The sequence below is a fragment of the Pezoporus flaviventris genome, unplaced genomic scaffold, assembly GCF_033815535.1.
Source record: "Pezoporus flaviventris isolate CSIRO_AGI_PZ_B2104156 unplaced genomic scaffold, CSIRO_AGI_Pfla_v1 ptg000069l, whole genome shotgun sequence".
In the NCBI taxonomy this organism is placed as follows: domain Eukaryota; kingdom Metazoa; phylum Chordata; class Aves; order Psittaciformes; family Psittacidae; genus Pezoporus; species Pezoporus flaviventris.
Genome location: NW_026892617.1, coordinates 587,717 through 605,732, shown reverse-complemented (window position 1 = coordinate 605,732; position 18,016 = coordinate 587,717). Strand labels below are relative to the sequence as shown.

Sequence of the window (18,016 nt, the reverse complement as noted above, 5' to 3'; positions counted from 1 at the left end):
TGCCCTGGTGCTAGCAAGGCTGCATTGAACAGTCGCACCCGCATGCAGGCACAGCCACCAGTGGTCCCACAGCAGTACCTGTTGACTTGGTGGCTACGGAATGGAGCAGATCCCATGGGGTTTGTGGTATTCTCGCCCTGTGCCTGCACTCCACACGGTTCAGGTTGGGGGACACTTGTGTAAATACACTGTGGCTGGAGTGAAAGCTTCAAACATTGCACGCTCCCCTCATGAAGAGCCTGGTTCTGTAGCCAGAGCATGCAAATAGCTGTAATTCAGAGGAATAAGCCACCGAAGACAAGCCTGCCTTTTATGTTGCTGCTCGCATTGCTCACACCACGTTTTCAATTGGAAGTGCAACATTCGAGTTAGGACTTGCAAATAAGCATGCCAGTTCCATTCCTGATGAAAAGCCCCAACCCAAGGACTATTTATAGAAGCAGCACAGGCTGAACTGCACAAGCTCCTCCGCCAGCCTGCCTAACCAGCTGGATGCGAGGGGTGGTTGCAGTGATGGGGCACTCAGGGCTTGGTGCCCGTTCACTCCTTCACTTCTTAAAAACACTTCAAATTGCCACAGGGTTTATAGCAGGTGAGGAGAAATTGGACCCAGCCCTATATAAGCTGAAACTCAGACTGTTGCTGAGGCCGGTTTGAGCTGCATTTCCCTGTCCTTTTAATCTTCCATGCAAAAGATGACAGTCTTACAGCAGACGGACCACTTAAGCAATGCTAAAAGAAGCCAGACCACACATCATAAAACAATACGTCCAGACATATTTAATGCAAGAAAGTTGGTGTTCAATGGCACTCATAAATAAGAGACTTTGTTCAACACTTTACAAGTAAAGCTCTCAGTTATACTACATTAGCAGGTACCTTTGAGGAAGAAGCAGCTGCAGGGGGTAATTTAAGTTGCATCAAGGCTTGAATGACCAAACTGCACCAGAGAGGGTTGAAGTGAGAATCATCCCATCGTCAGGCTTCAAACTGGGCTATAAGGTTGGTTGCTGGGCTCCATCACTATTCCCCTTAGTTTCTTCCTCTTCTATTGCTAAATTCATATAGTGAAACAGAGCTGAGGAGGAGCAGCAACAGGAATCAGGGCACATCTATGTGCTGTCCTGACACAGTTACCTGACAGAGGAAGAAGGGGGCTCTTCCCATCCCTGCAGCTGAGAGGCCCTTGCTTCATCCGTAAGTGCTCCGGCTGCCAACAGCTCTGACAGTGGTTTCTTTGTACCCCAAACAGCTCCCAGTGGCCCCAGCATAAACGTGGTTGTTGCTGAAATCTGAGGCTTGTGCTTAATGCATTCAGAAGGAGCAGGGAGAGCCCGAAGTGTTTAAAGAATAGAAGCGTTCCACTGCTTAAAACATGCATGCTAACCAGTTTTACAACTGCGAGCATGTCCTACCTGATTTACTTACAGCTTAAGTCCACTGTGCATTCCCAGCAGGGGAATGAGTGACGGCTGTTTCATAGAGCTGACATTATCATGCTTCTAATATTAAATATGAACACATACACAGCTAGAAACAAGACACTCCACGCTGTATAACACCATCTTACAAGTACCTAGGAATTGCATGTCTAGGTGAAACAGTAAATGTGAAACTCAAAGCAAGTGCTACCAGTGGAGTTCCACATTTTGCCCTAAGAAGAAAACACTCTCGTGTTGGGGATACACTATAATTTAGGAGAGTTCTTGGGGGAAAAATCGCTCATACAGCCACCCCCCATTTCAGGGCAAAGTCAATGTTGAAGGCTGATGTCTCCCAGCAAACCTTTACGTTTAAAACTGCTTTTGAGAACTCATTTGCAGTTATAACTTCGTATTTTGGGAAAACGATATCAGGAAGGGGGAAACAATCAGGTTGCAACATTATCAGGAAGGCTTCTTCGGTTTGGTTCAAGTTCAACTTCATCCAACACTAAACCATGACCCCAAAGCCACCCAAAGAGGGTCATGGCTTCACTTCTGCAGTAAGAATCCTCCAGATACTCCTCCCATGGAGAAGCTTCAGTGTTTTAAGAGGGAGGGCTACTCTGCATGGCACTGGCACACCTAAATACCCAGCGTGTTACTCCATAGTCGCTTTGCTCCATAAACATTTGCTAAAGACCAACACCCAGATGTTTAAAACGTGTTCTTTCAATACCGGCTGCGGTGAGCACGTCTGGAATCCTTCCAAGTCTCTGCCATTCACCGGCATAGAAATGCCATTTGAATTAGCTGTTAGACCCATTGTGGTAGTTGCATTCTCATTTTATTCACAGCAAAGGCAAGTTCAGAATACTCGGCGGCTGCTGCAATGCTCGAAACAGCCGATCAATTGTTAGGTGAAGTTGGAAAGAACATGAACCAGAGAACATCAACGACGTGGCACTGCTATCGAGATAACTCTTGCGGTAACTCCACCCCGAGGGAAAACGCATCACTGAGTTTTGGAGTTGAATCGGAGAACAAAATCTGCTTCCAGGCCCACAGACACAGGAGTGTGCAACGCAGGCTTTGCCGGAGTGGTACTAATGGTATTGATAGGATTGAAAGGAGAAAGTGCTTTCCATAAAGGTAGACTCATGTCTCAAAGTGCTTTTAGTCTGTCAGTGATTAGAAAACATTCTCTACAAGTTTTTACACTTATCTTACAATGATTCTCAGCAAGTTTATTTGGAAGGAAGCTCCTCGCTTTCTGGTTTCGGGAAGTTGGGATTGAACACTTTGGTCTCTTATGAGGCTGCATTTCTCACTCTGTAGTGTTTTATACTCTTTAAGGCTACTCATATCTCTCACCCCACGACTTAACCATCACTGAAGGCACTGGCAGGAAGAGCAGGCAGGCTTGCACCCAGCACCCAGACAAGCACTTAGGGAAACCAGCTCCCTTAGGTGTCACTGCAGGCATTCCACACACCAGGAGCATCGAACACTCTACGATTACACTGAAATTTAGCCTTCTTCGTCCCCCAACTCAGACAAACCAAAGCCAAGTCTCAGTATAACAGTTTAGAAGGACTCTATGGCTTAGCTTTTAGAGGTGGGGTTTACATGGGGATGAAGTGGCAAGAGACCCCTCGAGGAAAGCACCACCAGCACAGCACCTTGGTGGGTCACTGACACCCACCAGCTGATAAAGGAAAAGGACTGCTCAAGGTTTTAAGCCTCCAAAGTGCTTTACAGGCATCCATCCATGAGGAACAGCCTTCCTCCATGACGAACAATCCCCAACAGAAACACTTAGTGACCAAAAGGCATCGGAAAGCAAGGGCCCATGCTCCCAAAGCTGCTCCCTGGGGAAGGGGGCTCAGATCTCGAGGGCAGAGATGTCCCTGGCTCAGCAGGACAGGCACTGAAAGACAGGAGCTGGTTTTAAGGCACTGGAGTAATTGATTTGCTTAAGGCTTTTGTAGGAGGTAGGGACAGAAGAGGTTGGGATGTAGACATCCTAAACTCCATTTCCATCCAATCGGCCTCGCGTTCTTACTTTAATTCCCTTACATTTAGCTTGCTTCCATTTGGCACATCTCCCACTTGGTTTCTCTCTTTTCCTGAGCATTTTGATTTAAACCAACTGAAAAACCCAACTGAAAACCATCTCTCCAGTGGTGATGCTCTTTAAAGAGAACTAAGGATACTTTCTGGCTTTCTTAGAAGACCTATCAGTCTGCAGTTTTGAAAGGAATACATTTGGGGGAAAATAGGAGAAGAAAAACCATGTTTGCTCACGTAACGAGACAGCAGCCTGTCCTCTGTAGTAACTACTCTCCATGACAGTCATCCAAGAAGAGTCCAAGTCCCAGGTTCACTCCCCACCTTCTCCATCAGTGGTTTCAAGCAGTGCGCTTGCCAGGCTGGGTTGGGACCATCCCTGGTGCCCAAAGGGAAGCAGACGACCAAGTGAGATGCCTTCTTCTCGCTTCCCAGCCGGATGAAGGTGGCAGAGCAGCCCTGAGGACAAGCCTATCGGTGCCCGCTCTGGTAGGTGTAGGAGATGGGCTGCCGAGCGCCAGGCCTCACCGTGAAGGTGTTGGTAGGTCCACTGTACTGTGAGGTGCCATGGAGAGGTCTGGAGGGAAAGCAGAGGGAAAGTCATCGAAATCCAAGGAAACCCTTTGGGTTTATTCAATATTGCAATTATATATTCTTTTATCTAGTGGAGCAGGGTGGCTTTTGTCACCGTTTGTCTCCATTCAGTGGCACGAGGCGGAGAGAGCCATCACTATGGCTGGGACCAGTGCGGCATCCACGGTCCTGGACTGAGGGGGCAGGAGATGAGGAGCAGGCATAGCCAGGCATCAGGTGGCACCACATGAGCCAAAGGGCAGTGCCTTATCCCTGCCCTCTCCTTCCCATCCCTCCCCTCCCTCAAACCAAAGGGACACGGGAAGGCGCCAGCTCAGGGCTGCACGTACCTGGGGGCTGCCACCGCGCTGGGGGGTGAGAAATCCCCATTCTGCCCCTTGTACTTGGCATCGGCGCTGCCGTACGGAGCCGCTTTCCCAGCGCCATCAAGGGACGTCCTCCGGCCCTGGGCACTTGTGGGGCCGTTCCTATGGCCGGAGCTGAGGCGGCGGCCGTTGTCCCCAGCCGAGGAGCTGTAACCCCCGGGGCCATAGGAGGAGAGGGTGCCCGAGGCACGGGGGGGTGCAGCAGCCCGGGGGTAGGAGCTGTCGGGCTCGGAGACATAAAGGCGCTTCTTGATGAGCGGGCGCGGGTTCGGGCAGCGGCTGCTGTACCCGGCAGAGCTGCTGTAGTCCGGGTACTGCGGCACCAAGTCGCTGCTCCTCCTGCTCGGCTCCAGGGCTGGGGGCTCGGGGTTGCCCCCATAGTTGCGGCCGTAGCCGGGCCACCTGAAATACCGCGGGGGCTCCGAGCCCCGGCTGCTGTCGGGGAAGCTGGGGCACTTGCGGTTCTCCTCCCGACTCGGGAGAGGCCCCTCGGTCTCATCCGCCTCGTTGCTGAATTCAGGGGGTGGTGGGATAATCCCATAGTCCAGCACCGCCTCCCCGTTCTCCTCCTCCCTGTGCACACCGCGGCGGGCCGGGATGGGCTGTTTCGGCTGCCCTGGCTCAAGGAGACCTCGCAGGAGGCTGGAAGCATCAGCCCGCCGGTGCCCGGGGATGCTCATGGGCTGTGCATCACCCGCGGCGCGTGTATCCCGGCCCTGCTCCGAGGAGCTGGAGAAGGATGGAGGTCTGCTCCATCCCGACCCCGCTGTTCCCACCGCAGGCGGCCGGGGCACCACGGTGAAGGAGCCAGGCTTGGATTCGTGGCGGTAGAAGCTGGTGGAGGCGGTGTCTGACAAGGCACTGCTGGGTTTCAGGGGCAGCTTGGCCCGGGGCACGGCTCCCACCTCACCCCCCTGCCGGCCCCGCTGGGCGCGCTGCCGGGCTGCCAGCAGCAGAGCCATGGGGGACCCCGGCTCCACGCGTTCCCCCGTCACCGGGTGGATCAGCTCCTCCTCTTGCCCTGCTCCCGAGGGGCTCCTGGACAAGCCCATGGGGCCGGGTGGTTCAGCCGGGCTCGAGGCACAGGGTGGCTCTGCTGAGCTGGCCCCAGCCCTGTGCACCTTGTACTGGAAGATGGGCGCATCGGGCTGCGGTGCTGAGCTCTGTGCAGGAGAAACAGGGGGTGATGGCGAGGTGGGAGCAGGGGGCTCCTCCACAGTGCCTTGAGCTGGGTCTGGGGGGCTCACACTGACGTTGAGGGGCTCGGGAGAAGGGGTCGAGTTCTCTGTGGGCTTGCTTGTGGCATGAGCAGGATGGTCCTCGTGCCCTGGCTCATCCTTCTCCACTGCAGCCGCTGGTGCTGGGAGCAGGCTTGGGGCTGGTTTTGGCAGCACTGGTTCACCTGGGTCAGGAGGGCTCTTCCTCAGGTCAGGAGGGCTCTTCCTCATACGTGGGGTGCTGCCACCATCCTCGGAGCCCTGTTTCTGGCTGCTGAGCCCCACAGCAGGTTTCCCTTCTTTCTTCAGGGACAGCACAGCCTCCAGCTCATTCCTGATCTTCATCACGCTGCGGGGCTGTGCAGTGGAGCCGCTGTCCGGAGCGGGGAGCACCGTGCTGGGAGAGCCACCATTGGCAATGGGGATGCTGCTGGGCACCTCTTTCTTCTCACTCTTCCCTTCTATGGGTAACTGCACATCCTTCCCTGCAGGTTGGGGCACACTGAGGCTGGGTTCATGGCTGCTGGTGTGGTTGGTACCAGCATCCACGGGCTGGGGAGCAGCCGGCTTCTCCGCTGGCTTCTCCTCCCTCCGTGGGGAGCGCAGGAGGGCAGAGAGCTCGTGCCGCAGCCTGCTCAGGTTGCCAGCATCCCTCCAGTCATCCTCAGCGGTCGGGTAGTCCGGAGGAGGGAGGTCCAGGTCGTTGGCAGTGAGGGGTTCAGGGTTTGGAGGAGGAGAGTCTTTCTCGGCTGTTTTTGGCTGGGGAACCTTCTCCACCTCGGAGCCTGGCTGCGGGGACTGGTGACCAGCAGGATTCACCCCTCGGCTGAGCCCTGCACCCGGCTTGGGGCTCAGTGGTGGGGGTGTTGGCTTAGTGATGCCCTGTCGCAATGGGGAATTCCTTTGCTCAGCTTCTCCTGCGTAAGCCTTGGCTGCGGGTCTGATGGTGAAGCAGGGAGGGAGGGGGGGCCGGGCATGGGGCTGCCTGGGGAAGGGCTCCTGCCCCATGGGCTGGTTCTCCTGCACCGGGATGGAGGAAGACCGGGCTGGGGCTGGCGGAGGCACCTTGAAGGACCTGGGGAAGGTGAGGTGAGGCTCGGGACAGTGCTTGGGCTGCAGGCTCTCCTTTGGGCCAGGGGCAGCAGGGACCCCAGGCTCGGCAGGGCAAAGCGGACCCTCAGCATCCGCCTGCCTTGTGTTCAGCACTGTCTCGGACTTCCACTTGGAGATGCCGGTGGTGAAGGGAGCCGGGGCCCGGTTGAGCGGAGGAGCTCCCGGTGGGGCTGGCGGGATGAAGTCCGGAGGAGCCGGTGTGCTGGGCGAGGACAAGGCGGAGGATGGAGGTGGCGGAGCTGCCATGGCAGGAGGTGGTGGCACCACCTCAGGCGGTGGTGGTGGGGGCAGCATTTCGGGTGGCGGAGGGACCGGCGAGGCTGGTGGTGTGGGTGCCGGTGCTGTTGGAGGGGGTGGTGGGGGCACCGATGGCGGCGGAGGGATGTCTTCATCCAGGTCATCCCCATCGAGAGCCTGCGGGCGCAGGTCCCCCACCGAGCTGTACATTCGGTAGTTCCCATTGACCTGGGAGCCAGATCCTGCAAGGAAGAGTGAGAGCACGGCAGCATGAGCACCTTCTCCATCAGTGCAGTGGTGGCCAGCATCGCCTCTGGCCAGCTATCCTCCTAGCAAGGCAGTTTATATTGCTGAGCAGCTCTTTGAAGCTGGCAGCACTGTAACAGCCACTACACCTCACCCCTTAGAAATGAATTCATTTTCAATGACTTCAAAACCAAATTAATAGTAGACTCTGTTTTAGCACGAAAATCCCATGATCACACTGTCTGCTCCAGAGCTTGGTACCCGCATCCTTCCTTCCCCAAGGGCACGGTGCTGCTGAGCACTTAGTACCACCCAGGACTCAGCAGAGAAGATCCCTTACCAAGAGCTGGTTTTTCCTCAAAGTCTTCCGGCACTGACGGCGTTGGCACAGCCACCCCATGGGATTCCTGGGCATTCTGCAGTAGTTGAGAAGAAGGAGCTGTTAGGTTTATGCCCAGGGTATCAGAGCACAGGCCCTAGCCTGTATAACTGGTAATTTGTCTACACAAACAGGAACCTGATGGGATGCAGGGCTGTTTCCAAGACATGGAGTTATAGGGCTTAAATGGATGAACAATAAAGGTTGCACAAGCCACAGAAACAATCCCCCTGTGCTGGTCAGGCGAGGAGGGGCTGGAGAGGCGCATGGCTATTTCACATCCACATTTAGGGCTCCCCAGCATCCGTTCCTCACCATTCACATCGAAGCACGGGTTTTGTGGGCATTGCTCCCCACCAAGCACTGCCAGCTCGCACCACAGTCAGGTACACACCACCCTAAAGTCACAGGCAGACTTCCAGCTTTTTGGGAAACAGCAGATGTGAACACTGAGGAAAACTGCTGCTTGTGTGGTTTGTGTTTCACTCTCAGTTACTCCCTTCGCATTCATGCTGAACACTCAGCAGTGCCTTTAGCTGGTAAAGGACCATGCAATTTAGCAGCCTACACATCTGCGAGGATGCTTTGTGTAATTACAGCCACCCGCCATGAGATATTCATGGCACACTGACTCACCTGCAGTGCTGACCAGGGCTCCTGTACACCTACCAGGAGCAGAAAGCCTCTCCTTCCCTCCACTGACTCACTGCAGGGAGATTGCAGCTGCTCATCACACCTACATTAACGTGTCCTGAACACAAACTGATGCTGAATCAGGCTGTGACGGAGGCAGTGGCCTGGACTTCCACATACCAGCACTGGGAGAGACCCATAGCACAGAAACAACACCATGAGCAGCAGAAGCTTGCAGACCCCATGGGCAATGGTCAGGGACACACCGTCCCATTCCCCGGCTCCAGGGTCCACCCTCTTGCACTCCTACTTACCTGGGGCAGGTGTTTGCATTAGCTGTTAACAGCCCATTATCCTGCCATCAGCCTGCACCAGCGCAGTGGTGTTCTGCATACAAAAGCCTAGATAATGATTGAGCCGTGCCCTTTGCCTTTCACTGGTATTATCGCTATTTCTACAGGAGATTGCTACGGGATTCCAAAGTCTCCTTGATCAAAGGTTAAACTGGGTTTATACAGCCAGCCCCATCCAGGGTGCAGACAGTGCATTAGCATCACACACTGCCCTGGGCATGGGGAATGAGGAAGAGGGGAGCTGCTGGGGCAGAGCTGACTTGAGAAGCAGCAGCCTGGGCTCCCGCAGAGAGCTTTTGACAAAGCAATAAGGAAGTACAGGTTTCACTTGCAAAGGCCATCAGATGGACCAAGGATCCTCTATAACCACAAAGATCCCTTCTGAATAATGAACCGGTTATTGGCAAGCCAAGAGAGAGCGAGTGGAAATTCACATTCCTGTGGTTGCGCAACCGAACGGACAACTTCATGCTGATGGAGAAGGCGAGGTTTGCTAAGGCATTAGGACAGCTCTGTTTGTGGTAAAACAACAGACTAGGTGAGCCCTGTAGCCTCAGCTGAGACCTCTTTAGTGCTCCCGATGATACGTACAAGGAAAGATCCTTAACTTCAGCTGGAAGCCAGAGGGAAGACAAAGACTAACAGAGGCACTTCAAGGGCCGATAATGGAATTGTCCAGAGCAATGAGGAAACAACCACAAAGAGGAGAATCTAAACCAGCTCCAGCAGTTCCCATTTGCTACGGAAATGTATTGCTGCCAGCCTGCAGAGCACACGGAGATCTGCTCATTTGCAGGGAAACAAAGATGTCTGAGCCCCGCTTTCCAAGCACCATACGCATCACATGTTTGGGTAGGAGCAGAGAGGGAATGGCAGTCGGAAGAGATCTATGCAAAGCTGGAGGAAACAGTCCACAGAAAGGAGCAGCGATTTCAGACGTGTCATTTCAGCAGGGCCTCAGGACTGGGCGAGCCTGTCTCACACCGAGAGTTTCTGCAGCAGTTGCGAATGCTCAGCATCTCCCCAAACCCTCCCATCCCCACGTCATGAGCTGCCCTCTGAAATGGAAAGCATCTCCATAGGCTGCCAGGCTCCAGAGATGCACCGGGAGATCGCTTCCCTCTGCCGCGCTCGCTCGGGGTGTGCCCAGCCCAGCAAAGCTCCAGCTGATTCAGAGCAGGGCTGGGGGGAGCGGTGCGCCAGGAACCAGCATTTCCAGTTTGCGGTACCTGGATCAGATTCCTGTGCGGGGGATCCCGGCGGGGGAGCTTTCACTGCAACCACCAGGAATCGCTGTTCAGTGCGGGAACACAGCCAGAACCCCCCTGTTCTAGCGAAGGGGACCTGCCTGTCCTCGTGGTCCCCAGTCTCTCAGGAGTCCACGATTCCCATAGAATCCCAGACTTGTTTGTGTTGAAGGGACCTTAAACTCCTCCAGCTCCAACCCCTGCCACGGGCAGGGACCCCTTCCACTGGAGCAGCTTGCTCCAAGCCCCTGTGTTCAACCTGGCCTTGAGCACTGCCAGGGATGGGGCAGCCACAGCTTCTCTGGGCACCCTGTGCCAGCGCCTCAGCACCCTCACAGGGAAGAGCTTCTGCCTAAGAGCTCAGCTCAGTCTCCCCTCTGGCAGGTTAAAGCCATTCCCCTTGGCCTGTCCCTACATCCCTTGTCCCAAGCCCCTCTCCAGGTTTCCTGCAGCCCCTTCAGGCACTGGAGCTGCTCTCAGGTCTCCCCTTCAGGAGCCTTCTCTTCTCCAGGCTGCCCCAGCCCAGCTCTCTCAGCCTGGCTCCAGAGCAGAGCTGCTCCAGCCCTCGCAGCATCTCCATGGCCTCCTCTGGACTCACTCCAACAGCTCCACGTCCCTCATCCATTAAATGAACTGGGTTTAAGGCTGCCTCTTACAAGAAACCGACCAATATACAGCCAAAAGACACCTTGGTCCCTCTGACACCCCAGGATATCTCCAAATGTGAAGAGCTATCCCCAGACTCCTGGTTTTGAAGCAGAGCTATGGAACTTGGGGGTTAACTAGAGGAATTTATTCCCCCAGGAGGTCTGCCAGCGCCTGCAGAGCCCAGGAAGCCAGGTGGGCAGGGGGATGTGGTGGTACCCAAGAGGCAGGCAGCAGAGCCCCCTTTCCCGCAATCCCTGCTGGGACTCGGGAGCAGCCCAAGGGAAGGTGATTTGGGGGGAAGCATCCAGGCACAGGAAGGCTGTGGGGCAGGGCGTGTGCATCCTCCTGACTCACAGCTGTGCCTCGGAGGTGGGTGCAAAGAAAGGGTTAAGGCTGGAGCTGCAGAGCGGCTCAGTGCAGACAGGGACGTGGCAGTGGGAGCGCCTGTGCCAGTGCCAGTCCTAATCAAAGCTCATCAGAATAATGCAAATAGCCAGCACACACCAGTCCTTCAGAAATGTTTCTTATTCCTACCGATTTCCTCAGTCAAACCTGTTACTCTTGGAAGAGAAGGACAGGTTTGTGAGGGACCCTCACAAGAGCAATAAGGGGGAGAAAAGCCCCAGAACCAGCAGGAAAGCACCACGGCTTGGGCGACAGCCCTGAGGGTGTATCTCAAGGACGTACGTACTCTTTATTCCTCTATCACATACACTTCCACTACTATAGCATCTGAAAGCTCTAAGAAGGTGCAAAGGGCCAGTTGCCCTCTAGAAGCCTGGAGGGATGGGGTGCCCACTATGGTCGCACACCCAAACTGTGCTACTAGAGACGAGTCTCTCAGGACCAGTCTTGCAGTTCCCAGGTGAGGTTTTTCACTATGATCTTTGGGAAAGCATCACAGAGGGCACAACCCCTTTGTAGAGCCTGTGTAACCCCATAACCCCCGGATTATGCTCTCCAATGGATATAATAGCCCCTCCTGACAGTTGTCACCCCCCACCCCAAGCTGCCCTCCCAGTGACACCCACACAACGCCAGGAACTCCCAATGGCACCCAGGTGACAGCAACCAGCCCATTCTCTGCTGAAGGTGGTGGCTGCTCTAAAGGACAAGGATGTAGGAGGAAAAACATCCTTTGCTGTCAGAGCCAATTTCCTTGTCAAGACCAAAGGCTTTGATTGTTTGACTGTCTTTACCGACCTCCAGTGACCTGCACTTCAGATTTAGCTATTGCCATCTCCAGACTATCTCTCAGCAACCAACACCTCACTGTACTTGCACACACAGCAGCAGGGTTGAAGCCAGCAGTGAGTGCATGTGGCTCCTGGAATCCCAGCTGGGTTAAAGCCACCTCCAAGCCCTCTGGGTCTGGCTGCTTTGGCACTTGCTGCTCACCCCCTGCATCCAGATGGAGCACCGGGAGTGGTTTCCCTTATACAGGGATGGAGAATCCTCCTCTGCCCAGGTGCCTGCTGCATCACCTCCTTGTTCCTCTGCTGTAAACAGGGCACAGCTTTGCTATTGCTGTCTCCAGCAACATGGGTGATCCAGAGCGAGATACTGCCAGCAGCGGTGAGATAAAACGTGGTGCAAGCCAGATCTATCATCTACATGCTCAGCAATTTTACCTTTAATTGAAAATACAAATCTAATGATGCTTACGCCTGATGCCTGAGCATCTTGCTTATGTCCAACACAGCCATGAACTCAGATCACCTCCTAATCCAGCAGCATTATTATAGAGTGGTTCTGCTTTTCATTTACTTTCTTCCCTCGGGTAGAGGATGAGAGCAGCAGCCAGCCCAGCTGGTTCTGGGCACTGCCACAGTGAACCCCAGCACCGGGCTGGATACTCACAAGGGGTAAGAACGTCAGCAGCGGCCGGACTCTCGGACGTGGTTTCAGCGTTGCCGTGCCAGAGTCAGTCATTGTCCCAAAGCGATTGTCGCCATAATACACTTCAATCACATCACCTGAGGGGAAGAGGAGACTGTTAGGATGCGCAGCCACAGCTCTGTGTTTGAGGCAACAGGAAAAACATGGACACCGCTTAATTCCTGTGAAGAATTTGCTGTATCAGCTCCCAGGAATGGCCAAACCCCATTAGATTCTGAGGAATACCCAAGTGTTTTGAAGATGGGGGGAAAAACGTCCCAGGTGCTGGCAATGCAGCCCCACACTGCAGGGCAAAGAGCCTTCCCAGAGCTCCAGATGCTGGAGTTTAAAAAGCACAGATGTCAAGGTCTATTCTGAAAGGCTTATTTCTAACAGGAGCTGACTGAAATGTGCCTCAGGAAGGTCAAAAGTTAGTAGAAGCACTCAATTCACTCCCCACCCAGGTGATGCTTAGGGAAGGAAAATGCTTCAGGAGCAACTGCATAGTGCCACGAGGGTCTGGCCCCTGGGAGAGCAGGTCCAGGGCTGGCACCCACAGACCAGCTCATGGACTTGATGACCATAAAGGTCTTCTCCAGCCTAGTCAGTTCTGTGCTAAGCTTGGTCAGGATCTGACCTTGGTCAATCCATCAGCAGCTGGAATTGAGGGGGAAGGCAGCAGCAGAGCCCGACCACACCAGATGGAGGGAGGGAGGCTCCTGCCCTTCCTCACCTGCTGACCGCTGCATCCGAGTTAATTACAGGTTCTCTCAGCCCTATCATGACAGCAGGTCCCTGTCATGACACCACAGAGGCAGCAGAGGCGTCCCTGGCCCTTGCCTTGTGGCAAGCAGGAAGGGGCGAGCAGAGGGGAACACCTCACTGCGCTGTTCCGACACAGCGATGGAACCGGGACACACAGGGGCTTCCCAAGGAGGATTTTCCCCTTGTTTTGGTCCCATCATCCAAGGGCAGCAGGAGGGAGGTGATGGAGCTGCTCTCCCTGCTGTGGCTGACCACCACCAGCATCCCTAGCTGTGCTGCTGGAGCAACCTCTGTCTGACCATGCAATTGGTACCAGGGGACGAACAGTGCCTGCCACAACACATTGACACCTCAGCCTGCCTTACAGAGACGTGCTCTGGACATCATCCCACGGAACACTACTCTCAAGGAAGTCACTAAGGCAGAAAGCAGCCACAGAGCCCCAGCATTGCAAGCAGGAAAAGGCACCAGGTCCTCCAGGTTCCCAGCCCTGTGCTTTTACCCTGAACCACACCTTTTTGGGCCAGGTTTATTTCTGACCGTGAATAAAGCTCATAAAATTAGTTTAATTATGCTCTTTGTGGCTGATTAACAGCATGAATTAACAAGCAGAAGCACCGGAGCACGTAAACCCCACCTAGGCTGGAAGGAGACACACAGATCGTAGCCAGGGAGACAAACATTAAAGGGAAAACGAGGGAAGGAGGAGGAAAACAAGCAAAATGGCTGTGAGCAGAGAGAGAACGGCAGGAGCGCTCCCAAACAGCCTTCCATAGGGGTTTCAGTGAGAGGAAAGAAGCAACCAACCTCCCTCTGCACCCTGCAACACCAAGAAGTGAAGAGCTGAGGTTTTCCCCCCACTAAAAGAGCTTGGAAGCGAATCCTTCCACTAAAGTGTGAAGCACAGAAAGTTTCTGTCGAGTATCAAGCAATTAAAAGCCAAAGAGCAGAAAGGTGGAGGTTGTAAAAGCTCCACACTGAGGCAAAGGGGCCGGGCTGCATTTCTAAGCCCCCCAAAACCCAAAGCAGGACTGCCTGCCTTAGGAGCTGGCTGGTGGTGTCACCAAATCCCTGCCCTGCTTGGACAGGCAGAGATAGGGCAAGAAGTTCACAGGGAAACAGAGCTTTAGTGAGGAAAGAGGAGGGCAGATGCTTCTGGGAGCAGTCTCGCTGATGGAAAGCACTTGCATGAACACCAGGAATGAAGAACCCGGCCACGCCAGGGGCTGGGCCGCAGCTACCACAGCCTCTGCTGCATTGATAGTTTGGAGGCAGACGAATTCCACACAACCTTGAAACCTGCCACTGCGTCCAGCAGGAATGCCAGCTTCTCCTTTCTCCCACCCACTCCACCACAAGTTACCCTGGGATACACCCAGGAGCACCCATCCTGCTACCACTGCCCTTATGGTCAGTCACGATGTCCTCTCCCTTCCACTACAAGGGATCCTTTACATAAAGGACATTTTCACTGAGCCCCAGACTGGTTTGGGATGAAGGGAGCTTAAAGCCCATCCAGTTCCAGCCCCTGCCACAGGCAGGGACCCCTTCCACTAGAGCAGCTTGCTCCAAGCCCCTGTGTCCAACCTGGCCTTGGATTTCTTTAGCTTTCAAAATACCAAGCACTTCAGTTTGTGTGGTCCTCCCAAGAGTTAGCAGGGGACAGGAGGAGCTGCTGGCTTCTCAAGGACAGCAGAGATGCCATCAAATGATCATTATTGTCCCATAACGCCCGGGGTGACCCCAAACCCAGTGAGTAAGCAGCAAGAATTAAGGCCAATACAGCATGAGAGTTTGGATTCAGACAGTCTGGTGGAGCAGTGATAGAGTAGTTCAGAGACTTGAAATGATGGGAGTTTATATTAAACAAGGCGCTAGGTAAACCCAGTGAGAAACTGCATTAAAGATCACAAGGTCTTTGATCCTAGATTACTAAGCATCCCTAACCTGAATGCGCTTAATTAAAGTCAAATGAGGTGCTTGTAGTTGTGTTTCCTCTGCTAGATAAACAGGACTTGCCTGCTAAGAGCCTGTCACCAGCAAGACCTGTGCTCTGCCAGCCTCGTTTCCTGGAAGGAGGGATCAGGAAACGCCTTTGGAGGCCGCAGGAAGCGGCTCCCTTCTACCTTGGCTACACTTGGGGCACTTTCTGACATTCAGACCTGTCCTGGAGTTGTGTCCTCAGCCATGGGGAGTCAAATAAGCAAATCTGCACTGCATGCAATGGAACTTCTCCCTCCTTGAGGGTTGCATCACCTGGAGTAGGCGCAGCAGGTTTGACGCTGGGGTATCCACAGCAAGGAGGCGGCATCAGTCACTATATTCAGGAATCTCTGAGTCAGTGACATGCAGACCTACACCCATTCCACATTGCTTAACTTGTGTTTACTTTGTACCAAAAGCTAAGGTGGGGATCAGCAGCAGCAGCGGACTCCTTCTGGCAGCGGCGATGGCATGAAGCTGCACAGCAAAGAGTCAACAAACAGCGACGGGGCTTCGCCATGGCACTGTGGAAACCAAGGGACAGGAAGATCTGAGCCCTGGACTGAGGAGCTGTGAGCACAGCGTTGCTGGTGAGGAGCCCACAGCTCAGCACACGCTCCTCTGAGCACGGTCACTCAGCGCCGGTGTGTCACTCTCCCCTCCACAAATTAACATTAATGATATAAACGCCAAGGGGATGCTGAGGAGTGATTCAACAGCTTTTATATAGGCTCAGATTTCAAGGACTGCTGGCTTTCGCTTTGGAAGCTGATCCACACAGCAGTTCCCCACACCTGAGAGGAATGCCTTTGTACTGCAATTGCAGCCACGGAAATCAGGCTGGTAATAAGCAGACACAGCAACTTCTTTTCTTTTTCCTTTTTAAATCCAAGCCACATCAGAGAGAAGCTCGAATCCTCCTCAGATTTACAGCCCGTAGAAACAAGCGCGTTTCCTTTCGTGCTCGAGAGCTGTGTGAAACTCTCCGTCCCATTTTCATTTTATCTTTAGTTTCACCAGCTCAGCCTTCAGGGTGTAACCACCTTGCAACAGCATTAATGGACAATACTTCAACAGTGCACAGCTCAGCAAGCACCCAAGCCGTTCCTAAGCTTGGAAGGAGCTGTTGGAATCTTACAGCCACCAAACTTCATCTACAACCTGCTAATCTTTTATCTACCTGGCTCCACGACTGTTAATTTGGCTCCCTCCTCCATAAGCCTCCAGGGCACAGTATTGCAATTAAAACCACAGGGAAATACAAATAAACCCGGGGAAGGGGCAGCCCTCAACCCCCTCCAAGCGCAGAGCCCTGCACGGAACAGGTTTCTAAAGTAAATAAGTAAAAGCCGGGGAGGCGCTGATGGAACGCGGCGTGGGAAAGAGCTGCTGGGAGCAGTAAAACGGACCCAAAGCAGCTCGCTTTAGGCAAGTTGGACCTCCCGGGGTGGGCCGGGACCCACCGGAGCCCGGCGCCGGTCTCAGGCTCCCCGGAGCCCGCAGAGCGCACTCCCCGCTCGGAGGAGCCCGGCTCCGTGCGCCCGCCGTTCCCGTCCCGTTCGTTCCCGGTCCCCGCGCACGGAGCTGCCCCGCTCCCAGCCCCGGGAGGTGAGGAGCGGACACTGACCGGTGCCACCAGCGCTGTCCGAGGTCACCTCCTGCGTGAAGATCCAGGGCGGGTTGGTGGCGAACAGGGACGCGGCGGCGGGGCTGGGCTGGCGCTTCCCGAAGAGGCGGCTGAAGGTGCCCTGCACCGAGTGATGCTTCTTCATGGTGGCGAGCCCCGGCGCTGCCCGCCGCGCTCCGCACCGGCATCCCCGCCGCACCGGGGCCGCTGCCACCACGCAGGGATGGGGGGGGCCGGCCCGGGAGCGCCCCTCCCTCGGCCCCTCCCTCCATCCAGGTGCCTCCCGTCGCACCCGGGCCGCCTCTGCCCCGTGAAGCACGGGGTGGTTTGTGTGGGAAGGGAGCTCAAGGCTCCTCCAGCTCCAACCCCTGCCACGGGCAGGGACCCCTTCCACTGGAGCAGCTTGCTCCAAGCCCCTGTGTCCAACCTGGCCTTGAGCACTGCCAGGGATGGGGCAGCCACAGCTTCTCTGGGCACCCTGTGCCAGCGCCTCAGCACCCTCACAGGGAAGAACTTCTGCCTAAGAGCTCATCTCAGTCTCCCCTGGGGCAGGTTCAAGCCATTCCCCCTTGTTTTACCACATCTGATTCCTCCCCCCCAAACCCGCCCCGACGCACACTATCAGCCTTTTCAAGTTAGCCCCATACTGAGCATCCAGGTTTGAGATCTGCAGGTGTCCTTGAGTACAAGGAAATGCCAAATGGAGCCAAGGGAAGCTGAAGCACAATCTTTTCCTTCTGCTCTGTGTGTGTGTGTGTGCTATGAAGCAAATTAGCACTGAGCTTTTGGGGAGAGCACCCAAGTCCCCATCCTTCACGTGCAGATCCCCACTAGCCTCAGGGGGACTGTCCTTGGCCTTAAACCTCACCCCAACCCAATGCAACCTGTGTGCTGTGAGTGCTTGGGACTTCCTTGATGCAAAAGCTTAAAGACAGTGGGACTTGACCCCAAATCTTTCTTGGTTTCAGGTGCAAAAACAAGTGTCTAAAATTGATGGCAATTTTCTGTGTCATACATGTCAAAAATGAGAGTTAATGAGTAACATTGGTTATTAATGCTGGATCTCTGGAGAACTTTAAACCCCACATACCTGTCACAACATTAACTCTGAACACAGCTCACAGCTTCAGGGCAAAGTCACCCTCTCTTATATCCATTTCCACCACATTTTTAGAGTTAAATGATGGAGGTTTCTTTTTTTTTCAGTGATAAATATCACTTAATCACTTTGAAGTTAAGA

At 54.4% G+C, this 18,016-nt stretch overlaps 1 protein-coding gene across 2 annotated transcripts; it reads right to left on the bottom strand.

The window, feature by feature from the left end:
- Nucleotides 1–756: 756 nt before the first annotated feature.
- CUNH6orf132 (chromosome unknown C6orf132 homolog) lies at nucleotides 757–17,785 on the bottom strand. 2 transcript variants are annotated; one of them, XM_061471813.1, is made up of 5 exons: nucleotides 17,661–17,785; nucleotides 12,384–12,499; nucleotides 7,604–7,679; nucleotides 4,415–7,259; nucleotides 757–4,068 (listed from the first exon to the last, which is right to left on the bottom strand). In XM_061471813.1, the coding sequence occupies exons 2-5, from the start codon at nucleotides 12,453–12,455 to the stop codon at nucleotides 3,963–3,965; spliced, it is 3,099 nt and encodes a 1,032-aa protein (XP_061327797.1). In that variant the 5' UTR covers nucleotides 12,456–12,499; nucleotides 17,661–17,785; the 3' UTR covers nucleotides 757–3,962. The 2 variants fall into 2 exon arrangements, with proteins under 2 accessions (XP_061327797.1, XP_061327796.1); XM_061471812.1 differs by lacking the exon at nucleotides 17,661–17,785 and adding an exon at nucleotides 16,777–17,072.
- Between the last annotated feature and the right edge of the window lie 231 nt (nucleotides 17,786–18,016).

Bases quoted from the DNA above. Each gene is read 5' to 3' on its own strand.
- CUNH6orf132 (XM_061471812.1), bottom strand. From the start codon at position 16,921: ATGAAGAAGCATCACTCGGTGCAGGGCACCTTCAGCCGCCTCTTCGGG. The intron at 12,500-16,776 runs GTCAGTGTCCGC...TCTTCCCCTCAG, and splicing joins GGACAGCGCTGGTGGCACCG to GTGATGTGATTGAAGTGTAT. The intron at 7,260-7,603 runs GTAAGGGATCTT...TCTTCCTTGCAG, and splicing joins TGAGGAAAAACCAGCTCTTG to GATCTGGCTCCCAGGTCAAT.